The following is a 26,565-nucleotide window of genomic DNA, read 5'->3' as shown; positions in this document are numbered from 1 at the left end:
ATATAAACCGAAACACAAGCAAAACGCATTATTATTCGGAATTTTATAATAATAAAAGTTATTATTATAAATATTCACAAAAACTATTAAAAATAATAAATAAAAAATTTATATTAAAAATTTTATGCTTTTAAATTCTTTACAAACGAGAGCATGAAAATATCATACAATATCTAGTTATAGAAAAATGTAACAATTCAGTAGTGGTTGACACAAGAAAATTTCTTAAATTTTATTATTATTGATAATACCACAGAGTTTTTTAAATTTTTGAAATTTTCTTGATATTTTTGATGTAGTTTGTGTTATAAATTAAAATGGGTATATAAACAAAATTCAATTTTAAAGGTCATGGATTAGGGCAAAAATGGTGGTTTCATTGAATGATAATGAACATCCATTTTTGGAATGATATATTGTATGAAATAAACTACACAAACAAAATTAGGCGGTCAAGTTCATCAAATATTAAAAATTCCACAGAATCACTTGAATCTGCTGTAGCATATTTGGAATCCATTACAATAAGACTGATATATAAGATAATAAGATGAGTACATTACCATAGCACAAGTTTTGGTAACAACTTCGGATCTTACATTTAAATTTATCAATATGAAATTTATCGATCTGAAATTAACCAAACCGAAAGAGTCAGGAAAATAAAAAGTTTTTCAACAAAGTTAAAGCAAACCAAGTTCCTATTTTGGAATCCAGATCAAAGTTCAAAAAAAAAATTATTGATATACTTTTCAGTTGGGCTATTAAATCTGTGAAAAAGACTTTCGAACAACCATGTCTCCATTTTAGTTCTTATATGAAATTCCGAATATTTCAGACATGAGTGAATATATATTCAGAGATAATTGTAATTTGTTGGAAGAAATTTTAAACAACGAAGACAAAAAGGATATTTCTGGTGAAGAATTGATGGCTGAACTTTGTTTGTTGTGATGAAAAACTGATGAAAAAAAGTTGCTAGATACTCTAATATTTATATTCACCAATGATCTTCAAGAAATGTTTCTTAATACTTGTATCAAATTGAGAATCTTGCTAACAGTTCCAGTCACTGTTTGTCAAAGTCAAAGATCTTTTTCCAAACTAAAGTTGATCAAAAACTAATTACAATCAAACATCAGTCAAGAAAAACTGAACAAACTCAAATATTCTTATTGAAAGCAAAATAACTAAGTCATTAATAATAAGTGAGCTGAGATTGCCAGAAGAGTGCCACTTCCAGAGCTGAGAAAGCAAGAAGAGTGTTACTTCCAAAACAATAAAATTGTTTAATTTAAAATTGTATAAAGATTTGAGCTATCAATACTTTTATTTCAAATTAAAAAATTTGATTATACTTTTATTCTTTGCATTTATAAAAATTTATTCAATATTGGATAAGTTTAATGCTAAATATCAGAAGTTAATATGAGTTTATTTTTTTTTTTTTTTTTTTTCAATTTTGAATAACGATTTGTTCTTTAGTTAAAGGGATTGTTTCTTTGTTGAGATTCCGAGAGGTACTCTTTATATTTTTGCTTCCAGTATATTTTGTATGAATATAACCTTACTTAAATATAGTATTTTAAATAGTTGATTTTTTATTATAAAAGTATAAAATTTATAAACTGCCCAATCAACACTATACAGATGAAAATTTCATTCATTTAAGCCGATTATTTTTCTATTGCCATTTTTAAAGGTTAGTTAAGAATTAGGGCAGCAATTTTTTTTTTTTTTTGCACAAACTAAAGAATACTCACAAGCTAGCACTGTTTATACATACACATATACATCCACACACACACATACACACACACATAATATATATATATATATATATATATATATATATATATATATATATATATATATATATATATATATATTATATATATATATATACATATATATATTAACAAGACTCTAACATTATATAAAAGCTACAACTTACTTTTCCTGAAGCTAGTAGTTCTGATTTTTCTAGATCTTCTTTTAAAACTTGAGCGTTTTGCTCTTTTTTTTTTAAGCGCAATGCAAGTTTTTCTTGTAGTGCAGCATCTTGTTGATGTTTAGCAGCATCTAATCGACGACCAGCGATTTCATGAATTCTCAACTGCTCGGCTGCTTGTGCTGCTAATTGGTCAGCAGACATTTTAAGAAGATATGTATAAAAGTAACAACTTTAATTATGATTAAAGTTTATGTCGACATAAGGTCTTTTTCTTCAGTTTAAGTCAGCAATCTGGTTCAAAATACAGTTACAGCATAATATTAACAGGTTTAAAATTTCTAATAAAAGTTATTATAAAAAAATTATATATATATCTACCTTTTTAATAATATCTTTCAAAGCAAAATGATGGTAACCAATTTTATTCGCTCTCCAAACATTCTCCTGTCTCTAAGGACTAATTAACGTTCTCCTTCATAGTTGTTTTATATTAATAACACTTTGTGGTTAAATTACGTTGGAAAAAATCAATGGGTTTAAATTGTTTCTTTAGGGAGCTTGTAAGATATTGGATTCGATCAAACAATTTATAAACATTTTATTAAAAGTTATTAATACAATCATATTTCTAGACAGTGGTGAGGCAATGCTATGTAGCACCCGGGGCCATAATAAGCATAATATGCTTTTTTTGTAGTAAAAAATCTATTTTTTTTGGAAAAAGTTTATTAAAACAATTTGCCAAAGAGTTTTTTTCCTTTTTTTTTTTTTTCCGAGTCTTTTTGATTTTTCTGCGCCCGGGACCCCTTTTGGCCTCCGTTTCGCTACGCTACTGCTTTTAGATATATATTTTTATATCTTAGCATGTGTGTATGTATGTATGTATGTATGTATGTATGTATGTATGTATGTATGAGAAGGGAGCTATTTAAAAAATTTCAACCACCACCCTCACACTTAAAAAAACAGCAAATTTTTATTAGTTAACAATTTAACTGTTGTCAATTGGCATAGACCAAAAGTACTTTTGACTTCTCGGTTGCATATTTTGAAACCAGTACAAATCCGCAATACGTACAGTATCGAGATATGCGCAACCTGAATGGCTGACTTGAAAAGAGACTTGTGCGTGAGTTTTTTAAATCATGGAAGCAGTATTGATAAACGCCAAAAAAAGGTGAGGCGGAATAGTGTCGCAAAATTTGGATTGTCGCAAATTTTTATTGTCGTAAATATGATTGTCGAAAATGTAAAAAAGGAATAGTGTCTCAAATTGTCACATTATTGATTGCCAAATATCAGAATAAGGAATAATGTCGCAAATGAATTTAATGAATAGTATCGAAAATAAAAAAGGAATAATGTCCCAAAGGAGTTTAATGAATAGTGTCGAAAACAAAAAAAAGGATTAGTGTCGCAAATGAATAGTGTCAAAAACAAAACAAAAAAGGATTAATAGTCTAAATGAGTTTAATGATTAGTAAAACAAATAAAAAAATAATAACTATAAATGTAAGTTTAGATAACATGTCTGATGTTATACTGAAATAGCCTGCTGCCGAGGGCAGTACATACACCAACTATCTTATAGCCTGCGGCCGCAAAGGAGTACCGCTACATCAATCAATCAATTCATGTATTCTGAAACAGTTGTTACATTCACGGAAGTTTACAAATAGTACATGTACTAATCTTAAGTAAAAACCTTGTAAATAAAAGCTACTAAATATATTGTTAATGCTAATAGTAATATTAATCGTCCACAGCTGTAACAAAACGAACATTAAAAGTTAAAGGAGTAAAATACTAATAATGGTAATAATAAGAGTGGTAGTAGTAACAATAACAACAATACAATGATAAGAGTATAATGATAATAATAAAAATAAAATGACAGCAATAAAAATGATTACAATTATCATAAAAAGAATAATAGTAATTTAGTATTATACCCAGTTCACACTAAATTCTGTTTTAAATAAACATGTTTTAATGTAAACATAGTTTTATAATAAACATGTTTTCAGTTTTCTTGCGTTCAGATTGAACGTTCTTTAGTATTTATATTAACGTTCGAAAATGGCGCTCTCAAAGAAAAACTTGATCTCGAAGTTACGAGTATTATTGTACATATCAAGGAAAAAAAGAAGACTGCAATTGCAGCACATACTGATAAACTGTATTACTGCTTATAATTTTGCGGTTTACAGAAAAATTTGGACTAAACCTCGCAGTCAAAGCTTTTGGTACGAAACAATGGTAAACTGTTGGAACGAAGATGATTGGATAAAAAACATAAGAATGTCTAAGCAGCCTTTAATTATCTGTGCAAGGAAGTTTCACCTTTTATGCCTATACAAGGCACTAACTTTCGTAAATCTTTGCCTTTAGAAATGAAGTTAGCTGTGACACTTTACTTTTTAAGTGGATCTGCAGATTACCGAACAATAGCCAATTTATTTGGCTTAGGAAAATCAACTGTTTGTACAATAGTTCACAGAATTTGTAAACATTTTGTTGATAACTTAATGAAGAAATACATTTCCTTACCCTCAAGGGAAGAAACAATGGAGATTATAGTAAGTTTTGAAAAATTATATGGTTTTCCACAAGTAGTTGGAGCAGTTGATGGATGTCACATAAGAATAAAGGCTCCTCATAAAAATTCAGAGGACTATATAAACAGAAAAGAATATCACTCCATTATTTTACAGGGATTGGTAGACAGCAAGTATTTATTTAGAGATATTTTTGTAGGGTGGACTGGCAAATCACACGATTCAAGGGTTTTTAAAAATTCTCCCTTATATAAAGAGTGTCTGGCTAGAACCTTTTTACCTACAAACTTATCTAAAATAATTGATAATATTGAAATTGGTCCTCTTATCCTTGGTGATTCAGCATATCCCCTTAAAAATTGGCTTATGAAACCTTACTCAGATCGTGGAAATCTTAGTATAGAAGAAGCAAAGTTTAACGTTTCTCTTAGTAAATGTCGTGTGGTGGTGGAGAATGGATTTGGAAGATTAAAAGGTCGATTTCAATGTCTTTTAAAGAGATTAGATACAACAGTTGAACACACAGTCAATATTGTTACAACATGTTGTATACTACATAACTTCTGTACTTTGACAAAGCAAAAGTATTTAAATGAATGGATTGAACAAACAGAAATTGACTTAGTAAACCCTATATTAAACCACAGTTGCATTGAACTTGACAATAAAGCTGAGTTTATTAGAAATTCCATAAAAAAACATTATTTTACAACTGTTTAGTTGTAAATGATTTTTTTCAAACAATGTTGTAAAAGGCATGGTTTATTTTATTTTGAGAAAAAAATAACAAAACAAAGAAATTGCTTCACATTTTTTTAATCATAATTAAAAACTCTATCTCAGTCCCACTTTTAAGACGTTTAACATCCTTATCATTTCGGATAAGTACATTTGGTAACTTGGTAATCAATAAAGATGCATTTTCTTGAACTGAAAATTCCTCTTTTATTGTGCAAGTAAGTTTTTCTAGTGTCAAATCTGCCAATGAAAGTTCTATTTCAATAAAATATAAATCTTCAACTTGACGAACTTTTAATATAACACATGATTCTTCTTGTTTGTGGTTTTCTAAAATACTTTCTAAAACTTTATGATCAATATCAGCCTGAGAGGTCATAAATTTATTAACAGTGGCATTTAATTGTTCAAACATTACCTCACTTCTTGATTTTTTCTTTTTGGATTTTTTAAAGTAAAAACTATTATCTTTTTTTACCAACTCTTCAGATTTAGAACTTGACGGAGTAGTTTCAATGTCTATATGTTCACAGTTTACTAACTCATTAACACAATTATTAAAATTATTCACTTCTGCAGTTTTTTCAATAATAACATTCATGCCTGAGGAACTTTTCAAAAAAGTTGGTAATGTGGTTGGTTTGTCACTAAGAACCTTATCAATTTCATCAAAGCAGGATGGTTTTTTGGAAGGACCAGTCCCACTTGTATTTCGTTTATTATCAATATAATTGCGATATGCACTTGTCAATGTGTGAATTCTTGTTTTACACATCTCTTTATCTCTGTCTTCATATCCAGAAGCTTGCAAGAATAGCAAAATTTCCTCACAAATTTTTCCTTTTCTAAAATCCAAAAAATATGAAGTTATATATATATATATATATATATATATATATATATATATATATATATATATATATATATATATATATATATATATATATATATATATATATATATATATATATATTGTGCTAACTATTATAACATTTATAAACATTCATTTCCTTGTTTATTCAATATTAATGTAATTCGTAATCACTTCTTGTCTATTTGTGATTTATTTAAACTATTTAGTAACGAGTGGTTTGATTTTATTTAACAAGTTATTTCAATTTGATCCAACTTAACTGAAAAAAACAAAACAAAACCTTGTGCATGACTTCAACTTTTCTTGGATATTATCTTCTGACCATTTACTAATTAGTATTTTTGTTTCCTCATCATCCCAATGTCTAGCTCTCTTTCTAGATTTAACTTTTTCTTCAGCAACAGCTTTTTCCTCCGCCATTTAAAAACAGTTCAGGGTAATAAAACGCAATTAAAACAACCTCGCGACGTTGTTTTATTAAAACAACTTTTAACGTTGCGTGTTTTAATTAAAACCAATTTTAAATTTGATGAGAATAGTAAAATGTAAAACGCGTTTAAAATACGACAATTAAAACGTGTTTTATCGTCAGTATGAACGGGGTATTAGTCACACACATACACCTTTTATTTAATGTGATTTATTTTATTATCATATTTTATTAATGTGATTTATATTATACTGTGATTTATAAACTCAAATAGATAATCAAATATATTAATAACGTTGGTTATATAAAAACCTAACACAACCAATGCCGGATTAACCCGGGTTCCTGGGAGCCTAGGCGCCCGGCCCCCAAAACTTAGGGTATCAGTGGGGCCGCTGATTTTTAACGTTTATATTATTTTTTTTATTATATATGACTTGACATTCTAAATTAATTTTATAAATTTCTAAGGAAATTAATTTTGATAATTTCTAATCAAATTAATTCCATTAGTTTCTCATGTAATTAAAAATAAAAACTCTAAACTTTTTTAAAAAAAGTTCGAACTAGAACACGTTCGAACTGTATTGGAAAAAAGTTCGAACAATTTTTATCTTTTTTTACTTGAAATAGTGAATTAAACTGATACAAGTTAAATGCTAAACTGCTTAATTATTTATCAAGAAATGCGAATTGACATTTTGATTTGAATTTTTTTTTTTATTTGAAAACAAATAATATCACTTAAATTAATAGTTTGTTTTTTTATTTTTTTATATTTATTGGTAAATATGTATTAAATATTTTATATCTTTTTTGAAATATTAGTTTTTTACTTCTTTTTTTAACCACTAAAGAATTAAAAATTAAGATTACAATTATTTTTGCAATAATTGGACAATAATGTACAGAAAAAAACGAAGCGGAAATATAAAACGCAAACTGAAAAAAAAATGTGACAGACAGCAAACAACATCAAAAAAAATCCCAAAATTGACTAATTTTTTCCGATCTCCTGATAAAGCATTAGAGGAGGATCAATGTTTGTCAACTGAATCAAACCCAACTGCAGAAAGTTCACAATTCCAGAACGTAACAGATAATTCTTCAATGAACAATGTATCGGTGTTATCCAATTCAACAGCGCAGCAAGAAAATGTGTCATATGACAATGTAAGAATACCTTGGAATTTAGAGGAGGGAATAAATAATTAATTTCATTGTTATTATTGCTATTACCATTATTATTATTTCTTTTGTTATTGTTGTTGTTATTATTATTATTGATATTATTTTTGTTATGAGTAATATTATTAAACGTATTATCTTTAATCGTTAACTTAAGCTGCACCGTTGTTTTTTGTTTTAGTCCAGTTTGTTAATATGTCAATCGCTACTGGATTTCTATAAAAGAAATTCTTGATCAAAATGTAAAAGACAAAATCGTTTTGAAAAACACCAAAATAATGTGCTGCTCTCTTATCTATTTTTCTTTTAAGTTGAAAAATGGTGAAATTTGAAAGAGGCTTATTTATTCACCATCCACAGGAAAAATATATTGTTTCTTCTGCTAGCTTTTTCAAGATTCAGACGACAATTTCAGATCTGGATTCAACAACTTGGCGCATAGGCTGCGTTTCATACATAGAAACGAACAAAGCAAGCAGCATTCTGATGCAGTCCAGTGCTATTTTAGAAAAGTTATATTAAAAGAAAAAATTGATATTCATTTAAAACAGCAGTTGGAGGATGAAAAGCGTTACTGGAGGGAAGTTCTGAGAAGAGTTGTTGAATGCTTGAAGTTTTTGTGCAGTCAAGGTCTAGCTCTTAGAGGTGATTCAGAAGAAATAGGTGACTTTAGTAATGGAAGTTTTCTCGGGGCCTTGGAGTTCTTAGCAAAATTTGATCCATTCCTTGCTAAACACTTAGAAAGCCGAAGAAACCAGGGCAGAGAAAATGCTTCATACATTTCATCAACAAGTTATAAAAAAAGCAAAAAAAGCTCTGGATTCCATTAGCAGCGAAATTCCCAGTGCTAAATACTTTTCACTGATTGTTGACTCATCAACTGACACTTCACACTGTGACCAACTTGCAATAATCATTCGATATGTGAGCAAGGATGCTCTTGTGGAAGAAAGATTTATTGGGTTTGAATCTTCATGCGGACATAGCGGAAAGGTTATGGCAGATGCTGTCAAGAAAACATTAGATAAGCTTGGCTTAAACATTAAAGATACTCGTGGTCAGTGGACAATGCATTTAACATGGAAATTACAAAGGCCTGCCAGCACTACTGAAAAATGAGAACCCAAACATTGAATTTATTCCTTGTGCAGGACATTCTCTGAATTTAGTTGGCGTGAATGCTGTTGACAGCTGTGAGGCTGCATCTGATTTCTTTGGGTTTCTCCAATCGCTGTATAACTTCTGTGCTTCTTTAACTCACAGATGGCAGATAGTTTGTTCAGGTCTTGTAGGTGGTGCTGGAAAGGAAAGGAAAGTTACCATTAAAAGCCTGAGTGGGACAAGGTGGTTAGCAAGAGCCATTTCTACTTAAGTTTTACATTAAAGTTATATTCATATCCTTGAGACATTAGATTCAAATATTCTGGATTAGGATGAAAAACGTCAGACACAAAACGAAGCCACTGCACTTTTAAAAAAAATGAAAACTTTGGATGTTGCTTTTACGACGGAGCTATGGCACAGAATAATGTTACGGTTTGATGCCACTAATATGAAACTTCAGGATAAAACTGCAGATCTGGATCTTGGTGTTCGATTGCTTAAATCTCTTTTGGAATATGTGACGTCAGTTCGTGAAAATTTTCTCACCATTCACGAAAACGCTAAAAGGTTCTCAAGCATTATTCCTAATCAGTACAAGCATGAAAATAAAAGAAAGACGACGCGCAAATTAGGGTTTGGTGAAAATAGCAAGAATGAAGAGGTTCTTAGTGACAATGAAAAATTTAAAATCAAGTATTTTTTCCCAATCATAGACAAGTTGAAAATGTGCTTAAAAGAAAAGCTTTTTGCTTACGAGTCTGCAGAGAGAAAGTTTGATTTTCTAACTAGTTTTCAGATCATGACCGTTCCTGTCATTGTTGCTGCTGCCAAATCCTTGTGTACGATTTATCCTTCAGACTTAGATACGCAATTCCCTGATGAAATTATCCCGTTTTCCAAGTTCATGGCAAATGAGAAGAATATATCAGCACTTGAATGTTTACAAGCAATACGTAGGAATAAGTTAGAATCAGTTTTTCCCAATGTTGACATCGCATATCGGATTTTTCTTACTCTTCCCGTTACTAATTGTAGTGCAGAGAGAGCATTTTCAAAAATGACAATAGTTAAGAATGATCTCCGTTCCACAATGTTGAATGATCGTTTAAATGCTCTTTGTTTAATGACAATTGAAAAAACTGTTAAAAAATATAAATTTTCAAGATGTTGTAATTGATTTTGCAAATGTGAAAGCAAGTATCTTATGTTTTTTGCATTCATTTTTAAATACACTATTTTAGGAATGGGGCCCCAAATATTTTTCGGCTCCCGGCACCCAAGACCCTTAATCCGGCCTTGCACACGACAGTAATTATGAAAATATCAGAATATAAAATTATGTTCATACACACATGTTACATACACACATATATAGACACATATATAAACACACACACACATATATATATACTTACATACACTTACATACACATCCACGTATACATATACACATACATACATATACACTCACACTTATTCGCATGCGCTTATCACAAATATATATACAAAGATACACATATCTTTGGATTTATAAGCTGTATTTGATTAGGAAGGAATGGAATAGGTTACTCTTAAAAACATAGATTGAATGGAGAGCTTTTAGGTCGTAGGAAAGTTATTCCAAGATTTTATACGCTGGTTTTTTATGGACTTATATCCATAAGTAACAGAACGACGATTTAAGACTGCAAGATTCAGGTTATCAATTGATCGAAGATAGTATCGGTTATTTGTATTTCTTGGGAAGAAATTGTTGAAGGTAAGAGGTAGGTTTTACTGTTGGTTGCTCCAGACAAACTGGCAATTCAAGAATTGAACAAGGTCACATAGTTTAAGGATCTTAGAAGTAAGATAAAGCACATTAGGATTGGATTTGTAATTCTGAAAATGTATTATTTTTAAAGTTTTGTTTTGAAGATGAGATATCCTTAAAACTTCTTGCCGTTGAGACTGTCCCCATATTTGACAAGCATATCGTATATGCGAGCCAAAAATGGCATGATATATATTTAATAATGTTTTCAGATTGATACAATGGCGAACTTTAGCAAGCATTCCATTTGATCTGCTCAATATTAAGGCTAAGTCTTTGAGGTGAGATACAAACGATAGGCTGGAATCAATTATAATTCCAAGATATTTGATTGAGTTTACATGAATGATTTTCTGGCCACTTAATCCTAAGTTTAAATTTTCATTGATTTTTGTTTTTTTAGATTTGAATATGTCCAGTTCAGTTTTGTTACAGTTGAGGGAAAACTTATTTGAGCGAAGCTACTGAATTAAATTGGCAAGATCATGATTAATGTATTTGTTAATTTTTTTTTAAAGATTTGTTGATAATGAGCAAGTTAGTATTTTCAGCAAAGTGGTAAGGAGTTGCATACTTAATTGAGTTATTAAGGTCATTAATATAAAGAAGAAAAAGTAGTGGTCCTAATACTGAACCTTGAGGAACACCGTTGGATATTTTATTTGAGTAGATTTTGAGTCACCGACTAAGACAAACTGAGATCTGTTATGAAGATAGGAGGTAAACCATTTAAGAGGTATTCCTCTGATTCTATAATATTCTAATTTCTTGAGTAGAATAGAATGATCTATTGTATCAAAGGCTTTTTGTAGATCTACAAAGACACCGCATGCAAAGTTTTTATTATCAAGAGCTTTTCTAATTGACTCAGTAATTTTAATAAGTGAGTGAGTCGTGGAATAGTTAGCACGAAACCCATACTGGTGTTTGTAAAGGCATTTAAATTTATTCAAAAATGCATAGAGCCTCGTATGCATAGCTTTTTCGAAGAGTTTACTCAGGTGTGAAAGAAGAGAGATAGGTCGATAGTTAGACATATCCATTGTAGAACCTTTCTTAAATATTGGAATGACTTTAGCAACTTTGAAAGCATCTGGGATAAACCGTTTTGAAATGAGTTTTAGAGAGAGGTTTAGAAATTATGTCTGGAATAAGTTTAAGAAGGAATGTCAGAAGGCTTTTAGGACCAAAGCTTTTTCCAGTTTTAAGAGTGGTTTTAATAAGATTAGAGATTTCATTCTCTGTGACAGGATCAATAAAGAACGTATTAGAATTCGGAGAGTTCATATAAGCAGTAAATTTGGATGTTGAAGGTATGTTTTTGTTTTGAAGTTTGTTTTGGATAGTAACAACAAAGTTGTTTAATATATTCGATACAGTAGTTTGATCTGCGATAATATTTTCTTTTAATTTAAGTTTGAGAGTTGAACTATAGTAGGAAGGTTTTACATTAATGATTTCTTTTACCCCTTTCCAAGTATTCTTAATATTGTTTAAGTTTTTACTAAAATAGGTTGTGTAATAAGATTTTTTACTAATTTTTAGTAGATTGCTGATTCTGTTTCTATAAAACTTAAATTTAGAAAACAGTTCATTTTTAGTACTTAATATCTTTACATTTTGCGTGTTTTTTATATAGTTTGTTTTTAATAGAAATAGATTTAAGTATGCCATTGGTGATCCATGGTTTTGATTTAAATTTAATTTGCTGCTTAGTTAGTTTTTTGTATGGAGCATGCTGATCTAATATTTTTTCAAATGTCTTAAAAAGAAAACTGATAGATTGATTTACATCATCATCTTTTTTAATATATAGGGCCCAGTTAATGTTGGAAACATCTTCGATAAGTATACTTTTGTTAAAGTTCTTGAAGCATCGCCTGTAGGATATACTTTTTTTAGGGTGATTAGTTTTTCTAGGAATGCAGATAAATTGAGCCATATGATCAGATATTGAAATAGTAAGATTGCCAAAAATTTGGTCAGGTGAGTTGAAGTTTATAAAGATGTTATCAATAAGTGTTTGTGATTTAGCTGTTATGCGTGTTGGTAGAATAATAACAGGATGTAATGAAAAAGAAATAAGCGAGTCAAGGTAGCTAGATAGAGGATTTGATTCATTATATTTTAGTATATCCATATTAAAATCCCCCATAAGTAAAATAATTTTTTTTTTCAATATTTAGCTTATCTAATAGTGGAGTTAAATAATTATTAGTGAAATCGTCTTGATTCATAGACGGATGTCGATATATGCATCCAATTATTATATTTTTTAAGTGAGGCTTTATAATTTCTTTAGGTTGTTGCGAACTATGTAGTTTAAATTAGAGTTTAGATAAAGAAGAACACCCTCTTTTTTACCCTCAGTGGGGCAATGCTCAATGTTAAAAACATTTATAGATATGCTTGTTATATTTGAATCATTTACATATAAATTTGACTCAGTAATACCTATTGCCAAAGGTAATGTATTAGGAGTGCTAATAAAGCTGCAGAGATCATCAATGTGATATGGTAAAGAAGCAATGTTGAGATGAATATAAAGATCTGAATTAGGATTAATTTTTTTATTGAAATCTATGGTGTCATAGTATTTACAGTTAATTGAATCTTGAGGATTATTTAGATCTGAAGTTGAATTTCGTGGACTTGATGTAGTGTCAAGAGAATATTGTAAATTAGTATTCTTGTGTAATAATGTTTAGTCAAGCTTAAGGTCAGAATGAGAGCCAAATTGAATAGTCTTAGATGGCATAGTGAGGTATTATGATTTTAAAACAATTTGGTTATATTTAGTAATTTATAATTTTAGAAAAAAATGGAGTGTTAGATGAAAAACAGCTTGTAAACAGTAATGTAGAATAAACTGAAGGAGATGAGAGATAATAATACAGTAGCTATAATACATAACATAAAACATTAGCAACTACGTACACATACAACAAAATAGTAATACAACAATACATAACATAAAACATTAGCAACTACGTACAAATACAACAAAATAGTAATACAACAAGACAACAAAGCAAGTTTTAAACAATACAACAAAGCAAGTAATACAAGCAGTACAACAAATACAACAAAAAGTACTAAATACAACAACAATTATAATAAAAAGTACCAAATAGTATATAGCAATAACTATAATAAAAAATAGCAATAAACAGTACTTAAAAAAGAAAAACGAGTAATTTTAGCACATAAGCAACAATATCATGCCAATATACATACCAAGATATCATGGAAGTAGTATGATAAATGAATATAAAGGTAGTACACTAAATATAAATACACTTATAATAATCCAGAACAATAAGTACTTAAGTTGTTAAAAAGTTAGAAAGAAAAATAAATAAAAATTGAAATAAAATAAAAAATCAGTAAACAAGCTAACACTTCCAAAAAACAAGTAAGTGGTCTCAAATAACAAATACTCAGAGAGAGCAAGAGAAAAAAAAAAATCTTCTTGATATTTTCTTGATACTTTAGTTTCTCTACTAGTTCACGCTTCTTTTCAGCTTATCTGATTCGATCTTTTCTTTCAATAAATTGAATCTATCACTTAAGTAATCTTCTCTAGTTTTCAACTTTTAAATGATTAAATTCCAAGTTTTAAAGTTCAGAATTTCAAGTTTTGAAGTTATGAATTTCAAGTTTTGATGAAATTGAATTCCAACTTCTGAACATCAACTGAGGGTTTGGGGTTTGGGAGCAATCTATTCTTTCATTATTCTTTGTTTTTTCTTTGTTTTTTCTGTAAAATCCGTATGCTATAAAGATAAGCAAAACGAGTAAGCAATTGCTAAAATCAACTATTTGCGACACTATTCCGTTTTTACTATCTGCGACACTATTTCTTTTTTTTGTTTTCGACACTTTTCATTAAATTCGTTCGCGACACTATTCCTTTTTTTTTTTTTGCATCATTGGGTCTTTTTAATATATTCGACAATATTCTAAAGTTCATTTTTTGACACTATTCCTGTCACCCCATAAAAATTCTCGCCTCTACTTTTCTGCCGCAGCAGTTTTTTTTTTGAGGCAAAATGTTTTTGAGTTTATTTTGCATTAGTGGCTTCTGCCTCCCAGCTAACTGCGGCTACCAAGTTGGAGGCGGAAATATTTGCCTCCCACCGAATGTAATGAAAAATAATTTCACGTTTGTTTATAAGTTAACGAGAAATTTAAATATTAAATAGGAACAAATATTTAAAATTTGACTTCAAAGTTTTGGTTTATATGATTTATTGAAAAAGTTTTGACTATTTAGTTAAAATAATAATTTTGTAGGAGTGGTTGTTTATCGAATAAATGCAAATAAAATCAAATGAAATTGAAAAAAAAAAAATTATGAATAAATCAGTCGTTTCGTTTTTAAAACGAATGTTGGAAAATTCATTTCTATGCGAAAAACTCATTTTGAAAAAAAAAGGTTTATAATACATAATTAAATTGTCAGTTTATGATCAAAATTTGATATTTTATCGCCCATTCGTCATAGTTGAGAATTTTCTGCTAATTCCAAAAATAGTTTTAGATTTTCAAAATCTTACTCCGTTAAAAAGTTATGACGATTTTCTTTACTTTTCACCTTAAACCGCACACAAAAAATTAAATTTACTTAACTTAAAATGGCTAAAAATAAAACAAACGAGAAGCCTTACACTGAGCAAACAATAAAAAGCACATTGGGTAAGATTGAAAATGGTGAGTTGAGTTTAAGAGCCGCCGCTCATTCTACCGTATACCAAAATCAACGTTATCCGACTGAAAATCAAATAAGGCTTTAGTAGTAGGTAGCGTCAATACAACAAAATCGAGCCCTTTTATTGAGTTAACCTTGTTTCACCTTCTTCAGATGCATGGCAATTGGGGCGTTGGTAGACGATTAGATCAAGTTTAAAGTTTAGTGAGAGACTATTTAATTGAAAATGATGAAACGTGTTTGTTCAAAAATGGAACGCCTGATCGCAAATGGTACAAAGGATTTATTTTTTTTATGTTTTTTTTTCATATTTTTTTAGGTGCTCCCGGAAGTCCTTACGGTCTTATCACCGTGGGAGAGCATTTAACAAGAAGTTCACGCCTCCTTCCGTACCATTGTTGCTTGTTCGGCTATAGCTGTCGTCGAACCTGGGACCTCTGGGTTCTGAGCTAGAACTCTAACCACTGCACCACGGCTGCTTTATGATTCGATGACATTCAGAACTAAGCGAAGAACAGCTACAAACATCGCATCTTTGAGAGCAGGGTCATACACGCCAGAAATTATTGCCCGTTATTTTGATGTTTTGAACAAATATTTTGATACAGAAAAAATTGGTTTTAGTAAAGCCATCCATTTGTGGAATTGTGATAAAACTGGTTTCAATGGTGACAAAGGCGATGCGAAAGTAATTACCAGAAGAGGTGCAAAGCATGCATTAGTATTAACTGGAAATAACGAAAAAATAAACTAATCTGTTCTTAATTGTGTTAATACTGACGGATTTCTTCTACCGCCTTTTGTTGTTTACAAATCAAAGAATCGACGATGATTGTTGGATTAAAGGAGCCCCATCAAACATACTTTACACAACATCACTATCTGGTTGGATGGAAAGTAATCAATTTTTGCAGTGGCTTAATGAAATGTTTATTCCTCACGTTCAAAATATTAGTGGTCAACATATTTTACTTTTGGATGACCATAGCACACACGTGTCATTAAGTGTAGCCTTAAAGTGTAAAGAAAACAATGTAACACTAATTTGCATTCATCTAATCCCACCCATTCATCTCACACTCTGCAGCCTCTTGATGTTGGTGTATTTTGCCATGTCAAAGATGTTTGGCGTGATATTTTAGGAAAATGCTGAGAGTGGTTTTAGCAATTTGTCCTGAAAAAACTTTCCCAAGTCTCCTTGCACAGTTGTATAGAAGCAACAAAGCTTATACTCCTACTCAAATTATTGCTGGTTTTGAAAACACTGGGCTCTTTCCATCAAATCAAGATAATATTGACTCTTCAAAACTACAAGTTTGTCAAACTTTTAATAATACCTTAATAACATCATTAGCAGTAACAAAATCACCACGCAGTCCTAGTTCTTTGCCTCAAACTGCTCAACAAACACAAACCTTAATTCCGCCTTCGATACCAACTTCAATTTCAACTTTAAATTTAACTTCTCAAGAAGATTTGGCAACTCGTGTAAAAATTAGTCTTGAAAGAGCTCTGTTGAAGCAATTTCAATTCCATAATGCTTAAAAGCATCTGCAAAAAAAGCCTGAAAACGTCAGAACAGTGGCTGGTCAAGTTTTAACAGAAGAAGCATGGCTAAACCAGTTAAGAGAAGAAGAAGAAAAAGCAACGCTTTTAAAACGAACCGATGTTGCAATTGCAGCAGCAGAAGTAGAAACTCGTGCTAAAAAAGCCAAAAAAAAGTACAAAAAGTGTCCAAAGTTTTTTGAAAATGAAAAGCCAGAGATGCAAGTTTTATAGAAAACTTGTGAAAAATCAAGTTGCAGTTCATGGCTTTGTGAACCTTGTCTACCAAAAAGATATGTAAAAGGCGAAGAATTTTTTTGCACGAAAAGTTGCAGAACCTAGTTTATAAATTTTTTATTTTCGTTTCAGGCTCAAGCCTGCTTATGCTTTTTTATTTATTTTTTTTTCTAGTTCTTTCTGTTTGTATTATTATTATGTGTATAATTTAGCATAAAAATAAAAATATTAATTGATCAATTTATCTATGTTTTTTCATATAATTTGAAACTGTCCGCTTTTAGGGACATTTTTCCAAAAAGCCGACACTTTTGAAAAAAATAAAATTTTGTTTTCCATAGAAACTTGTAATTAGAATTTTTTTTTTATACTGCAGAATTGCTCTAATAAACAACTATATTCCAGAAATAAAAATCCTACAAATTCTCAATATTAAAAAAGTTATTTAGCTTTTTTGTGAAAAGTGTCCAGTTTGCGGTACTTTTACTCTATTTATTAAGAATTAGTAAAATTAATTTATTTTGATGTCGGCTTTGACTCAACATTAAAAACTTTTATGAAAAGTTTTTAATACTGAATCTTTTTTGCAACGTAATTGGAAATGAAAAACGCGCTTCAGTCAAACCAAATAATATTCTATGGAGATTTTTTCTACCTATATAAATTCTGGTGAAGTATGAGATTTTGCTACTACGGTTTTTACTACTACTAAATTTTTCTCCCCGGCAAAAAACTTTATTCACTTCTATAAACTTTGTATTAAATTTTTATTGTCATGAAATTTTTACTCTCTGCGTAAAATTGAATTTTGCGACCACATTATGTCAATACATGGACGTATAAGAGACTCTCTTATACTCTCTTATACTCTCTTATACGTCTCTTACACGTCCATGGTCAATACAATTGGTTCAATAGTATTGGTAAAATACAACCTGATCACAAAAAAGATTTTTATAATCAGTTTGAAATAAACCTTTAAAATGTTTAAAAGTGTTGACTAAATACATTTTTTTGCGAATGAAATAATTAATATACTGTAAATATTTTAATTAACAGTTTACAAACAGCGTCATATTCACAACTACATTCAATTATAAGTGCGTAAAATTTTAAACTAATCATAATTGATAGTAAATGGTATAATAACTATGCTTTTATTGTGATTATATGCATATATATATATAAACTACATAATATATTATACATAGTACCTTACGTCATTTACAACGGGTTATAAGAATAATCTTTTTAAAGAAGAAACCTTTTTCCACAGAAATTGTTTACGAGAGTTTAAGCTTGATGTAGATCTACATAAAGCTTAAACTCGCGTAAACAATTTCTTTATAAAAGAGGTTACTTTTTTAAAAAGATTATTCTTATAACTTGTTGTAAATGACGTAATGTACTATGTATAACTATACATAGTACATTATGATTATATTATGATTATATGTGCATATAATCACAAAGTAGCATAGTTATTAATACTATTCACTATCAATTAAAATTAGCATCTATTTAACATCTTACTCTATAGAATAAGATGATAAATGGACTAGTTATAGAAACTTTATGTTTAAATGGCTTTTATATTAGCACTTTTGCACTCCTGATGAAAATCTAAGCTGTTCAGTTCAAAGTATAGCGAATAATTTATACTCTCACTTGCCAAATAAATGGAAGGGGGATCTTAATAACCAGCAGGGTCAGAAATATAATTATAAAATCCAATAGAGCAAGTCGGAAAATAGTCCGCAGTATTTTTAAACAGGGAAAACGGTATAAGATATGGGGCAACAGTTTGAGAGATTTAAAAATAACAGAATCATTTTTATTGACATCATCTTTGGATTGTCTTTTTCGCGGTTTTCAATATGGTATATGTTAAAATGGCCTTTATACTAGCATTATTTTAGGTCTGATGACAGAATCAAAGCTATTCAGAATATAACGAATAGATTAAAAATTCTCAACTGCCAAGTAAATTCTTATTAAATTAGTAGATTCTTAATAAATGTGAGGGTCAGAACATTTAAAAAAGTGAACAATAAAAACAACAAACCATGGACGAGAAAATTTTTTCAACATTTTGAATGGCTGCAGCAAATAAAATTAGCATTAAATAAAATTCGAAGCGTTTCTGAATCAAAGATAGTGTAGCTCATTGTCACCTTATGAGCTAGCAATACCATTTTTTCTATAACTGTTGTTTATTGAAAATTATATTTATTTATTGTTTTATCTATTTAAAAAATTCATATAATAAGTGAATTAATGTAGTCTTATACATTTTTAAGATTTTAAAATTTGAGAAACCTTTTGTATGATCTTGCCAGACTTTGACACACAGTGCAATGACGAAAATTACGCGCTATCTAAGACATACAACTTATATAGACGTAGTCGCAGTGTATTGTACATACATTGAATGACATAAATAGGGGTAGGTGCAGTGGGGTAAACGTATATTGAATGAGAATATATAATACACATAATGCCTGTAGGCATTTTATTGATTGGAAACGTAAAAACGGAAACGTTGATTAAAACCTTTAAACACTCAATTTCAACTTTATGTAACTTTTTGAACTAAATTTCAACTTTTTTAAACTTTTAAAAGTTTTAGACTTTTGAACATTTAAACATTTAAAAATAAAGTCAATATTTTTTAATGTTTTATAGATTGTGAATTTTTGTTGTTGTTGTTGTCTTTGTTGTTGTTGTCGTTGTTGTTGTTGTCATCATCGTTGTTATTGCTATTGTTTATGTTGTTGTTGTTATTGTTGTTTTAGTTGTTGTAATTTGTCAAAACTTTTAGCAAAATATTTTCGCAACAAAATTAGGCGGAAGGAGCAAGCTGAGAGTTAGAGGTCATCGGAGACAGCCTCCAAATAATTTTAGTTCCAAAATTTTTTTTGGTGGCAGCCACCAATGGTTTTCGCTTCTTTATTAGCATCAGCCTCCAAAACATTTTGCCTCCAAAAAAAACTCTGGCTGCAGCTGCCAATAAAATGGCGGAGGCCACTGGAGGCAGAAGAAAGAACATTTTGCTGCAAAAAATTTATTGAGAGGCTGCCGCCGCCGACTGCTGCGGAAATAAAGTGGAGACAAGATTTAACGAATACTTAGAATAATAATTTTTTTAATGTTTTAATTAAAATTGTTTCTGTGAACCTTTGTTTAGTGAATTGTTGTTTTTTGTTCAGTGAACCTCGTTTTTTTTTTTTTTTTTAGTTTCAAGTGTACCCATACGACTTCAATCTGCTTTATGCATCGGTATGATACTCAAAGCATCAAAGTAATGATGAAACTCCACTATGCAGTGATTCTCCCTTATAGATTTTTCAATTCAGTTTTATTTTTTACTCAACATTATCAATAGAATATTATTAACGGTATAATTTTTTTTAATCTTTTTCCATCAGTCCTATCATTTGGCTACAGAGCCGGCTTGGGTTATGAGGGGTCTTGGGAAAACATTTTATGCTCCTTTCCAAAACTTAAAAAATGATAGATAAGCATAATTTTATCAATTTATTTAATGAAATATTTATTTCTTCAATATATACTTTAATATATATGCATAAACAAAATATTTTTTATTCCTATTATTTACAGATTTTTTTTACTGCTAATTTCTCAATTATATTACCATATATCTTCAAAATTTATATTTGGTAGGTGAGTTCTTTCAACTGTCATTAAACAAAAAGCATTTAAACGACCATATAACACTAAGGAATGGAGTTCGTTCTTAAGCCTTGCCATAATTGAAAATGCTCTTTCTACACTACAATTAGTAATGGGAAGGGTTAGAAGGGTTAGAAATGTGCAATACTAGCATTGGAAAAAACTAATTCCATCTTAACCCTACGAACTGCTTGTAAACATTTTAGTGCTGATATAATCCAGTGGCGGATCTACAGTACGGCAGATTAGGCGGCCGCCTAAGTATTGTATTATAATTAAAGTGTACCTTACTTTACATTTTTGAAACTTCAGAATTTTTTATTCTTTACGGTTGCACAAAGTTGGCAAACAACAAGGTTGCAAACCGCGGAAATGAGCGATAGTGTTAAAAACTATGATTAGGCGAGTGGCTTTTTTATGCATAAGGCGAAACAAATTTCGCCTTTTCTGAGGCTTAAAAAGTCTGGAAATTATAAAAATTAGCCTGATCGGGTTAAAATTTGGCCGGTTGGGTTTTAGTTTAGACATAAATAGTCTGGAAATAAATAAAATATGGTTGCTTAAATTAAAATTTGGTCGATTGGGTTATAATTTAGGCATAAATAGTCAGGAAATAAAAATAAATCTGTCAGATTAGGTTAGGGTTTTTGCTCTTGGAATTTCTAAATTAAGATGTCTAATATTTTTGATAATGTACGAATTGCTTTAGAAAGAAGCGATATAGTAACTCTTGAGGAGATTAACAAGAAGTTGTCCCTTGAAGTTGATTCTCTATGTTTTTTAACTCAAGAAAACTTGCATTTATTAATTAATCAAGTTCATCTAAAGCGAAATATCTGCGCAAATGCATACTTAAGCAAAAATGCAAAATCGAATAAACTTGTACCTATTCTGTAAGTTATTATTTGCTTATACTATAAATTAAATAACTTAATGTAAATAAAGCAATACTGCTTTTTTTACATTAAGTTAATCAGAGGTTTTAATATGCACGGCATGTTGTTTATATTTTGCTAACAAAGCATAAGTTAATTTTACAGATTATAAATTAATGTTTCAATCTGAACTATAAATCAATTGCATAAGCTACTTTGTGGCTTTATTATTACGGATTTCCTGATATATATATATATATATATATATATATATATATATAATATATATATATATATATATATATATATATATATCAAGAAATCTGTAATATTAAAGCCACATATATATATGTAAGTATTGTAATTTTTAATTGTAAAAGTAAGTTTTTAAATTCATTTTAGATCATCTTCATCTGGTAACTGTCTCTACTGCTCAGTATCATTAGTTATTGTAGGAAATAATTTATTAGTTGATATTTTAAGGGTTCTGACCTCAATGGAATTGTTTATTAATGCTGATTTTTATTCAAAAGATCCAATATTTAATGATATAATTAACAGTGGTAAATATAATTTTTTTTCTTATGATATCATTTTAAAGATGACGTTGTCTAAAATTGTTGTTGATCAAGATATCACTAAAAATAAACAATGTGTTCGGTCCGAAGCAATTAATAACTGCTTTGAAAATCAATGGTCATCTTTTATGTGTATCTTAGGCCTTTCATCTGTTGTCAATTCACACATTTTTTGTCATTATCCTGAATTTGGACTTGATCGGTTTTTTTTTTCATTTAACAGATTAATAAAACCAAGGGTTAACAAGTTAAAGCCAATAAGAAACAAAGTAATAAATATAATGTTCTGTCGGATAGGTATGTTACCATCAGGGTTTGCTTTTACACCCAATCATTTTGTACCGCTTGATGTTTATGATTTTAAAGAGTCACGTAAAAGAAATTTTATTTCTTTTATGATGCCAGCCAAATTAATAAAATTTGATGAAACTCCAACAAAGGAAAAAAAGCAACTGTTTTTGAATTTTTTATCTTCTAAAGGAGCTACTAAACTTTCAACAACATCTGAATTAGATTTGTCTGCCAAAGATAGTTTCAGTGGTGATACCATTAAATGTTTGATTGTACCTAATGTTGAAAGCTCAATTGACTTTGTTAATAAATCTTTTGACGAGTTTGATGTTGCAAATTTTCAAGAACAACGAAGAGAGTTACAATGTAACAAAATGCTGTTTTGTCAAAAAATTCTTCATTTAGTAAAGAATGCGTTTATCCCTGATAATTCTTTCAATTTTCCACAAGGCAAAAACAATAGAAAGTTTTCAATGAAATGGCTAGAGACATTTTCTTGGCTTTGTTATTCTAAAAAATTAAATGGTGGATTTTGCTAACCATGTGTATCATTTGGAGATGTTTTTCCAACAAAGAATTACAAGGTTTCAGTGTTGTTTAAAGAACCACTGAAAAATTTTAATGATGCTTTCCCAGCCTTAAAACGCCATTGTGATCCGAACATAAATGGTTTGCATTCTCAAAAGCAGAGCCTTTTTAATGATGTTATGAGGCAAGCTGCTGGTGATACAAAACCTATTTATGATATCATAGATCAAAACACCCTTGCAGAGATATCTGAGAATAAAAAAAAACTTGGGCCGATAATTGATACTATTATTTCATGTGGCCGTCAAGGACTTGCTCTAAGAGGTCATAATGATGACTCTCAGTATCACTCAGAAGTTGGGCAATATAGTACCTCTTGTAATGTTGGAAACTTCATGAAGATTCTTAATTATCGTGTTAGAGGCGGTGATACTGAATTAGAAAATCATCTTAAAAACCACAAGAAAAATGCATCATATCTTTCAAAAACTATGCAGAATGAAATAATATGCTGTTGTGGTGAGATAATTTCTGATAAAATTGTTTCCAATATAAAGACTGCCAAATTTTTTTCTATTTTTTAGATGAAGCCATTGATGTTTCAAACAAATCACAAATGTCTTTAGTGTTGCGTTATGTTGACAGTGGTAATAACATTGTTGAAGACTTTGTTAAATTTATACACAACGACAATGGTTTAGATGGGGAAAAATTATCTGTTAACATTTTAGACACCATTGCATCCCTAGGTTTAGATATTACTAATTGTCAAGGCCAAGGTTATGATGGTGCTGGAGCTGTAGCTGGAACAAAAAAGGGAGTTGCTGCACAAATTTTAAAGTTAAACAACAAGGCTTTATACACTCATTGTTTTAGCCATCGATTGAATCTAGCTGTGTGTAATTCTTGCGAAGTCTAATTTCTCTGTAATGCAATGAACCACATAAAAGAGGTTTCTTATTATTTTAATCTTTCTATTAAAAGAAATTCTATCCTCGAGACAATGGTTTCAGAACGCTGTCCTGATAAAAAAAACAAAAATCTAAGAAATGTTTGTCGAACTAGGTGGCTTGAAAGAATAGATGGATTAGACACATTTCAGGAGTTGTATGTTCCAATAGTTTATTTCCTTGAAGCCATAAGCAATGACAGAAATAAGTTTAGGGCATACTCCCAAACAGCTACATCTTTATTTAAATTGATTACCACCTTTGAATTTATTGTTTCTTTGGTTGTGACTAGAGCTGTTTTTGATGAAACACATGTAGTTACTAAAATGTTACAATCTAGCAGTTTAGATATTCAAACCTGTATAGATCTTATTTTTTGCTTGACTAATAGAATTACGACTATTAAAAACAAAATTGATAGTTTTCATGATGTGTTATCTTGATGCCATAGTTATTGCTGAACAAATTGGGGTTGATAAATGTCGAAGAAGAGCTGTTGGGAGGCAAATCCACCGCGATAATCATCCAGCAGATAATACATCAGAATATTTTAAACGCGTTTTAACCATCCCTGTAGTTGATCACTTAGATTTAGCTCTTTCTGATAGGTTTTGCAATGACAATATAACTTTGTTTCATGGCTTGAGTATTATCCCTGATAAAATAATTTCTTTGCTAAATGGTCCATCAGTAAAAAATAATTGGAGGGAGAGCTTTAAGATTTTTTCAGATTTTTTTTCTGAAGATTTGCCAAATCCATTAGCTTTAGAAGCAGAGTGTGGTCTTTGGGAGATATATTGGACTACCACTAATTATCCCATTCCAAACAATGTGTCTGATACTCTAAAGTCAATTTCATGTATTAAAACTTTTGCCAATATTTTTGTTTGTTTGCAGTTATTAGCAACTTCACATGTGACAACATGTTCTTGTGAAAGATCTATTTCAAATCTTCGCAGATTGAAAACCTGGTCAAGATCAACTATGTCTGGAGATCGTTTGAATGGTTTAGCATTGATGTATACACATAGAGACAGTTCCAGATACTCAAGAAGTTATTATATAAAATTTAGTGCAAAGAAATGGTAATCGTAAGTTAAACCTTTCGTGAGAACACGAACGCTTCAGTGATTCAGAGTTTGTATAAACTTTACTTGTATATATGTATGTATGTATGTATATGTATATATATATATATATATATATATATATATATATATATATATATATATATATATATATATATATATATATATATATATATATGTTATATTTAATATTTATTGTTATATTTAATTTAAAAAATTGTCTTTAATTATAAAGCTCTTGGTTTTCTTTTCATTTTGCAACTTAATGAATAGTTTAAAAAGGTAAATAGTTTCTTTTAAGCAGAATAATTAAAGTTCCATTAAATCCATTATTTGACTGTAGAAAAATATCTTTGGTCATATGTGAATAATGATATTAGTAATCCTCAAAATTGGCTAAAAATCGGCAAATAAAAAAATACCATTGTTAGCGCTGATGCTATATGATGCGCTGAAGGTAGCGCTGATTTTAATCTTAACATCACTAAGATTATTATAATTAAAATTACTAAAGAAGTTGCGTTCTTATTTTTATAAAAGGATGCTTCGCCAAGTCTCAATGACTTCAAAAAAAATCTTTTCAAATTATGCAAATAGGGTGGTCCCATAGGGGGAGCGTTGCATTGCTTTGGTAGCCCCCGACACCTGGGAAATGGAAACTTTTTAAAAATATGAATCCGAGTGAATAGGGAAGGGGAGTTTACGAATAATTAACGGAGGAGGGATAGTATTTATTTGGTATCTGGGAGGAATTTGGTTATGGAGCTTGGGGGGCGGTCATTTTTTCAAAAAAAAAATGCCAAAGGAGAAATAAATCCTAGATCCGCCCCTGTTTAGTGTTCAGTTTTTATGACCATATAAAGAATAACCCCCTCCCCTCTTTTTTTTTTGTGGGGGGGGGGGGCTACAAATTTTACATGGTCATGAAAACTGAACACTGAATAATTTAATCATAAAATTTGAAATCTGTTTTTGAATACATAACTAGTTTATATTAATGAAAAAATAAATAATTCAACTCACTGCCCTCACGTTTAGGGGAGGGGGAGGGATTAGGAATTTAAGGTTTTTTGCTCCCATTCTCCTATCACAGTAACTTTTTTTGTGAAGAATTTTTTCATCATACATATGAACGTAAAAAAAAAGGGTAATATTCTTTTTGTTTAAAAGTTGGTTATTTCAAACATTTAAAAACCTTCCTACGCCACTGATTACAAGTGTTTATGTTTTAAAACTTCGTTAAACGTCCTTTTATTCTTAAGTTCTTCATTTTAGTATTTTAGTTACACAACAAGGATATACAAATGAGAATGTTTACATTCTATACACATACACGTTTATGTTTATGCACAAAATTTGTATATTTAAAAGTTCAAAATATTTCTTTGATATTTTTAGAAAATATTTACC

The 26,565-nt window shown here is 29.7% G+C and overlaps 5 protein-coding genes across 5 annotated transcripts in view; 4 read left to right on the top strand and 1 right to left on the bottom strand.

The window, feature by feature from the left end:
* Positions 1-2,462, bottom strand: part of LOC100209364 (uncharacterized) — a 25,581-nt gene extending 23,119 nt beyond the window's left edge. The window contains exons 1-2 of the mRNA XM_065790665.1: positions 2,333-2,462; positions 1,955-2,245 (exon numbers count right to left, since the gene is read on the bottom strand). Of these exons, the coding sequence (XP_065646737.1) occupies positions 1,955-2,155 (201 nt within the window). The 5' untranslated portion in view covers positions 2,156-2,245; positions 2,333-2,462. The remainder of the gene's footprint in view (positions 1-1,954; positions 2,246-2,332) is intronic.
* Positions 2,463-4,302: 1,840 nt separating this feature from the next.
* On the top strand, positions 4,303-5,232 carry LOC136076020 (putative nuclease HARBI1). The gene has a single exon (XM_065789480.1). It carries the CDS (start codon positions 4,303-4,305, stop codon positions 5,230-5,232), a length of 930 nt encoding a protein of 309 aa, XP_065645552.1.
* A 2,176-nt stretch (positions 5,233-7,408) lies between these two features.
* On the top strand, positions 7,409-10,051 carry LOC136076485 (uncharacterized). Its single transcript, XM_065789847.1, has 2 exons — positions 7,409-7,727; positions 7,924-10,051. The coding sequence occupies exon 2, from the start codon at positions 9,223-9,225 to the stop codon at positions 10,021-10,023; it is 801 nt and encodes a 266-aa protein (XP_065645919.1). The 5' UTR covers positions 7,409-7,727; positions 7,924-9,222; the 3' UTR covers positions 10,024-10,051.
* An 11,328-nt stretch (positions 10,052-21,379) lies between these two features.
* Positions 21,380-25,224, top strand: LOC136076893 (uncharacterized). Its single transcript, XM_065790664.1, has 2 exons — positions 21,380-21,738; positions 22,123-25,224. Exons 1-2 carry the CDS (start codon positions 21,518-21,520, stop codon positions 23,126-23,128), a joined length of 1,227 nt encoding a protein of 408 aa, XP_065646736.1. The 5' UTR covers positions 21,380-21,517; the 3' UTR covers positions 23,129-25,224.
* On the top strand, positions 24,121-25,156 carry LOC136076019 (52 kDa repressor of the inhibitor of the protein kinase-like). The gene is made up of 2 exons (XM_065789479.1): positions 24,121-24,427; positions 24,519-25,156. Exons 1-2 carry the CDS (start codon positions 24,121-24,123, stop codon positions 25,154-25,156), a joined length of 945 nt encoding a protein of 314 aa, XP_065645551.1.
* Positions 25,225-26,565: the final 1,341 nt, after the last annotated feature.

This window comes from Hydra vulgaris, chromosome 02, assembly GCF_038396675.1.
Source record: "Hydra vulgaris chromosome 02, alternate assembly HydraT2T_AEP".
Taxonomy (NCBI): domain Eukaryota; kingdom Metazoa; phylum Cnidaria; class Hydrozoa; order Anthoathecata; family Hydridae; genus Hydra; species Hydra vulgaris.
This window is presented reverse-complemented; position numbering and strand designations above follow the sequence as displayed.